At 41.0% G+C, this 6,000-nt stretch overlaps 1 protein-coding gene and 1 long non-coding RNA gene across 5 annotated transcripts in view; one reads left to right on the forward strand and one right to left on the reverse strand.

Annotated features, from left to right (window-relative positions):
* foxp1b (forkhead box P1b) overlaps positions 1–1,985 on the forward strand; it is a 157,219-nt gene extending 155,234 nt beyond the window's left edge. For all 4 annotated transcript variants that reach the window (XM_072451905.1, XM_072451907.1, XM_072451906.1 and 1 more), the window contains one exon: positions 1,161–1,985. In XM_072451905.1, the coding sequence (XP_072308006.1) occupies positions 1,161–1,305 (145 nt within the window). In that variant the 3' untranslated portion in view covers positions 1,306–1,985. The remainder of the gene's footprint in view (positions 1–1,160) is intronic.
* On the reverse strand, positions 1,736–2,204 carry LOC140365461 (uncharacterized). Its single transcript, XR_011927830.1, has 2 exons — positions 2,080–2,204; positions 1,736–2,043 (listed from the first exon to the last, which is right to left on the reverse strand). It is a non-coding gene; the product is annotated as an uncharacterized lncRNA (long non-coding RNA).
* Positions 2,205–6,000: the final 3,796 nt, after the last annotated feature.

The raw sequence follows: 6,000 nt of genomic DNA on the forward strand, positions 1-6,000 counted from the left end.
CCCCTCCAGCTGCTCATAATGTGTTCTTTTTTTCCTTCCTGTCGCTCCCTTTCTCCCCGCGCTTTATTCTTGCTCTGTTTCTGTAATGAGAAATTTGGCAGATCCCATCTCTTTAGTGGCTCTTTTCTAGCTCAGTGAGGGGTAGAGGGGCGCTTCGTGTTTTTGCCTTGTTTACAAGTGACAGCGTTATTATTCTCGTAAGGGTTCTGTTTCTTATCGCTCTGTAGTGCCGTGTGCGCTCCTTCCCTGCCAGCTCCTTTCTCCCCTCTTATTGACACTTGCCTGAAAAAAAATGCATTAATTCTGCAGTTGAAAGTATGTACGCCGGTGTCTGGAGCAGTGTTTTCTTGAAGTTGATTAATGATAGAAGCCGATGCGAGGTCGTCCTCCTGAGACCCGCCTCGTAGGTTGTGCATGTTAATGAGCAGGAAGGGGAACACACAGCGCGCCACCAGGAGGCTGACGACTCAACAGTCCATTCTGCGGCCGTCACCATCGCACATTGCTAATCTAACTCATTTATCAATTCTAAGTGAATACCCTGTTGTCGCTTGCCACAACAATAAAATGCCTGCAGCTTTACGGGGATTGGAAGAGCTCAAAAGGAAGCTGAAATTATCATCAGCACCAGTGAGGCCTCCACTCGCAGCCAGACATTTGTTTTTGTTCCCCTGTTTCCTCTTTATAAACAGAAAGGCCGGGTTTGGAGCTCAGCGCACCGTCTGCTTTCAGGTTATTAATGTTTACAGTGCAGAGCTGGCAACATTTGTCAAATACATGTTTTACTTTTTATATCAACGGGCGAATTAAGCCAGTTATTTGACCATATTCTTCACTGTCTTTTCAACTTCTACACACAGACTTTTCCATTTTCAAAGAGGGTTTATAAATGTTGCTACATGTAACGAAGCCTATTGATTTTTGATACGTTTTTATTTGTTTTAAAAATGAATTTCCAAATTCATAAACACAGGATTCATGTATTTATTTATCAAACATTCAACTGATTTGCAGTACTAATATTACTCCCCTTTTTACACTTAAATACAATACTCAATTTGAAAATAAAAGATTATCTAGATTATCTTCTTTTCTGTTTTTTGCGTTTTCTATTTGAAAAATAAATGAAAACACATTTGAAATGGTTCTGTCTGCTGCAGGCACCACATCAGCGTTAAGGAGGAACCACTGGACCCCGATGACCACGAAGGCCCGTTGTCCCTAGTAACGACTGCCAACCACAGTCCGGACTTCGACCACCACAGGGACTACGACGACGAGCCAGGACACGAGGACATGCTGTAGAGACCTGCCCGGGACACTGTATTAGGGCGGGGCAGCCTCCAAGAAACTTTTTTCGTGCCATTCGAGAGAGAGACCTGCGACAGCCCCAAGATGGCTTTGTTTTTCGGTTCATTTCTATGTTTTTATTTTGTACACGTGGACATATTTTGGTACGGGCAGTTTCGGGTGGTCACAATTGCCCCTTGTGAAATTGCCCCACGCAGCCAAAGACGGACTGCTGCACCGCTGGACTGCAAAGGGGTGTCAGGGGTGTCTCCCCCACCTTTCTCGCTCTCTCTCTCTCTTTCTCTCTCTCGCTCGCTCAAGAGAGAATTGAGTGACATTTAATTTACACCAAGAGGGAGAGCAAGTGTGTGTTCATTGTCACTGCCTTCAACACTTCTCATTGGTTCTTTTCCATATTGGGTGGGAGGGGTGTTTCTTTATTCTGGGGGGGTTTTCTACTCTCGGAGGTTGATAGATTATACGCGATATAATTTGCGTCTATCTTCTGTCGTTCATGCTGTTGTTATCGACGTCGGCATCATTTTTTATTTTTTTTATTGTTTTGTGTCTCGAAACGAATCAGACCTCATGCCCCCGTTGCTGTGGAGATTCTGTGGTCAGCGCTTGATAACGAATGTTGATTTCTTTTTCCTTTCTTGTTGTCGTTTGAAAAAAAAGAAGAAAAAAAAAGAAAATGTAATCGAATGTCACGTACCAACTAGTATTTTCTCAAGTCATCGCTGTGACACCCACCTGCACCTCGCCCCCCACCCACCCACACACACACACACACACACACACACACACTCGCAAAAGGCCGCGGGCGACGCACTACCCCGTAATGAAGGCTCTCTCCACGCATCAATGAAGTTTAATTTAAGATGCCAATGAATGACAGAGAAATCATGCAGGTTATGATTTATCCTCATGAAATTGTACTCTCAAACAGCCCCGCCCCCCGCCACCACCGCAGAGGGCGTCGAGCTGCAACACAATTTTTGATCACCGTCGAAGTCGAGGCCCTTTTTAAAGAAAAAAAAAAAATCTAATGAAAACGTCAGGTGTAATGATTTAGACCAGCTAATTATGATTCTGAAAGTGCCACAGTTAATCAGACGAGTATCTTCTGCGCTTCGAGGCCGTGCATTCCTCGTGTCCGCTGTTTTTTCTGTTTTTGTTTTTTACATCTCATGCATGGGTGTTTTGTGTTATTAACTGTACAAAGATTAAATGCTCATTTTACTCTGCAGAAGTAAAACGCCAAATAACTGCGATAGGAAAAGACCAGAATATTGCACATTCCAGCCAAAACTTAAAGAGTACATGCCATTGAAAGTCTGGTCTACTTGTGTACTGATATTACTGCAAACATTTGAATATACAAACGATCAATATTGAAGTACAGTGATTGTTAGAATCAAGTAAAAATAAATATTAAATTTGTGAACAATATACATTTGCAACAACACAAAAGTACACATTTAGACGTGGCTTAAGAGTTCTGTTCATCCAAAAATAAAATCATTTAAGATCTCAATCCAAAACCACAATAACTAGACTGCAATCAACCACTTTACTTATTTATTATTTTAAGTATTTTTATTTTAGTATTTTTATTGTTGATGTTTTTGGATTTGCTGTGACTACCAAAGATTATGTCTGTACTGCAATAGCAGATGAGGCCAAATATATCTGGTCCATTGGACGTGTCGATGAGGCGGTAGAAAGAGCTCCTCGGATGTTCTCATTAGTTTTGTTCAAACCAAAAGGTGAAGGTCGGTCTGGGGCGGGGCAGCTGTGCCAATGTTTGGAGTGACCAAAATGTGAAAATAGACAAACAAAATTATGACCAAATTCCACAAAATTTAGCAGGGACAGGAAGCTTTGGTATTGAAAACATTGTTTTTTCAGGTTTGACCATTTTATTCTTTCCATGAACTGACTCTTTGTATTGTGTTTTGTTTGACACTCTAGCCTCAAAAGCAACATGAATCAGACATATTTGTTTATGGATTGGGCCTGGTTGGGTTTGTATTCATGAAACAAACAATGGGCTAAATAGTGACCATTTCCTCATCTTTTAGATGAAGAATAAATAAATATTTTGAAAATAAACCAAGATGTTTCCACAAAGTTAGCCTTAGGGCAGTTATGATTCTGGACAGTTCAGACTCAGATGTATTTCTTTTTACTGGGATTGAAGCCCGCTTTATTTGTTGTTGTTTGTCTACTCTAAAAACACTCCTGTCAGTTATTTACTTGTACAATTAGATGCATCTTTATTTTACGAGGCAGGCCGGCAGTGTGGGGCGGGACAGTTGTAGTCGGGGCAGGACCGTGAGAACAGGGGCGAGCTCTTCTCCAAACCTCACTCAGATCCTGGGGCAGGAGGCGCTGGTCGAGTCCAAACATTCTCAGCATGTGCAGCCTGACGTTACTAAAGATAACAGCATGAGAAAAGGGTTAGCGTGCATACCTCAGTTCAAACCTATAGGGAATGACTCAATTAAGCAAGAAAAAGAACATTTCACTCACTTGCACTTAGCTGTATGTATTGCATGTGTAGTCAAATTCAAATCTCAGGCTTTTTGTTGACACGCTGTATCCTGTCCCACTGGGTTGTTTTGGAGGGTTGTACATACATGTCTGCATTGTCTTCTCCTGTCGTCTCTTTCTGTCACTTTTGAAAATACATTTGTGTTATGATGTCTGCTTATGCCTTTGTATTACCTGAAATAGCTATGAGAAAAACTACTGTATGTATTGGAAATAGCAACTGTGCTGCAAATGTATTTTACTTAGCTATCTTTAAGCAGACTTGTGGGGGAGCGGGGCTGGGCAGCTGTAATATAGACAGATTTTCTCTGTTTTCACTGACCGAAGCATTTTGTATAGATTTTCTTTTTTTGTTTTGATACTTCCTTTTAAAGGTCCAAGCACTGCCTTCTGACGGCCGTGTGTTCTAAGTGCGTCTCAATGATGATTGAGATTTCTTGCATGACTTATCCCAGGGTCACAGCAGAACAGGGGTTTAAGTGGTCAGTAATAATATAAGGGTGTAACATTCTACTATTTTATATGAAATAAATAGGAAAATGAAGAAAAATATGCAGTGCCAAGATGTAAAGAATATTGTTAAACATTGTTTTTGTTCTCTTGGAGAATTCCCTCATTTATACATCAAAGATGTGTCATCCAAGCCACAGCTATAGTTCATAATGTTTCTTTTTGACTTTAGGGTCATTGTAAATGAGTCCTTTCAAGCACAGCAAAATCCGCCGAGCACAGGTCAAAGGTCAAGACACAGATGCATCATGAGAACTGGATTTCATACTCAACCTTAGGGAACGACACTACATTCCAAAGAATAATGATCTGAAGAATTTCACAAAATACCACATGTTTACGGTCACATTTCTCAATTCTAAATCTGAATTCAAGTATGTTTCCAGCACCTGGTGTTTCAACTCTAATCCAGTTCTTATAATCCACACATGGTGTGGAGTCACATGGTGATAGGGGTGTGTCCACTGGACCAGAGGCTCCGCCCACACCACTACTGCTCCATTGACTGTCCCGAGTCCCTCTTCCAGAGAGCAGTTTATAAAGCGGGGGAGGGGTCTGTCACGCCAGGGCCAATCATTCTTCTCTTTTTTGAAGCTGTACTCTGTTATTTTCTGCTGTTTTTTATTGAGAGTTCTGATGCTCATCACCTCCATCTTGATCATTCCTGGTGCGTCTGAAGCAGAGCATTCGAAACATGCAATAAAATGCTGGTTGATAAGACATCTGGTGTCTTTGGATTTTTATTCTTCCTGCAATTACTTACTAAGGTTCCATGAAGAAGACTATTAGTGTTTGTCAGTGGTGCAGTGGTTTAAGGCATTGCACATGTGTTGTTGCTCCCATCCTTGGCCATTTGCCAAATGTCTACTCTCTCTCCGTTTCAAGCTACAGCTGTCCAGTCTAAAAAAGCTTTCAAACCTTTTTTTAAAGTATACTAAATTGATGACTCACAAAGCTTTGGATCTGTATCTACACAATGCTTAAAACAATGACCTGAATTAGCTTGTCTTTATTTTTAATCAAAAGGCTGAACACAGCCCTTGTTTGTCGCCTCCATCTTACACGCTACACTAAATTATCTTGTAATTAAAAATAGACAGATAAACGGCCTTCCTTACAGTAATTTAGGTTACTGCATTTGATCAGCTATAAATTGCAGAAGCATTAAAATCAAAGATATAATAGCAGTATGGATTTGGTGACGAGGCTAATGCTGCTCCAGTGCCACATGTTTTTATGATGAGGACGCAGGTCACACTGGCCACTAAACACCAGGCAGAGATCTGGCCTAAGCACTTTTAATCTTGTGAAACAAGCAATTACAAACAGTTGCATTGATTTGTTAAAAAGCTTTAGGTGACATAAATCGTTTGTGCAGAGCGTCTTGCTTCTAAACATAAATGTCACAAGTGTTATTAATTAAGGCCTTTGAGAGACAAGATTTAATGGAAACAATATAAAATCATAAGCAGTCTTTCCGCGGGCTGTATTTCAGAGGATTCATGCCGAGCGGCCTTGTTGTTCTGACACTGATGTCACAGCGAACACACTCTAATGGAAGCTGTTTGTGTCCAATCACATAAATTCATCACAACACCACGCAGGCATTAACATGTGATATGATTAGACTCCATAAAGGTGGAT

The sequence above is a fragment of the Eucyclogobius newberryi genome, unplaced genomic scaffold, assembly GCF_026437365.1.
Source record: "Eucyclogobius newberryi isolate DKJ021-1_F unplaced genomic scaffold, fEucNew1.0.hap1 SCAF_19, whole genome shotgun sequence".
Lineage (NCBI taxonomy): Eukaryota > Metazoa > Chordata > Actinopteri > Gobiiformes > Gobiidae > Eucyclogobius > Eucyclogobius newberryi.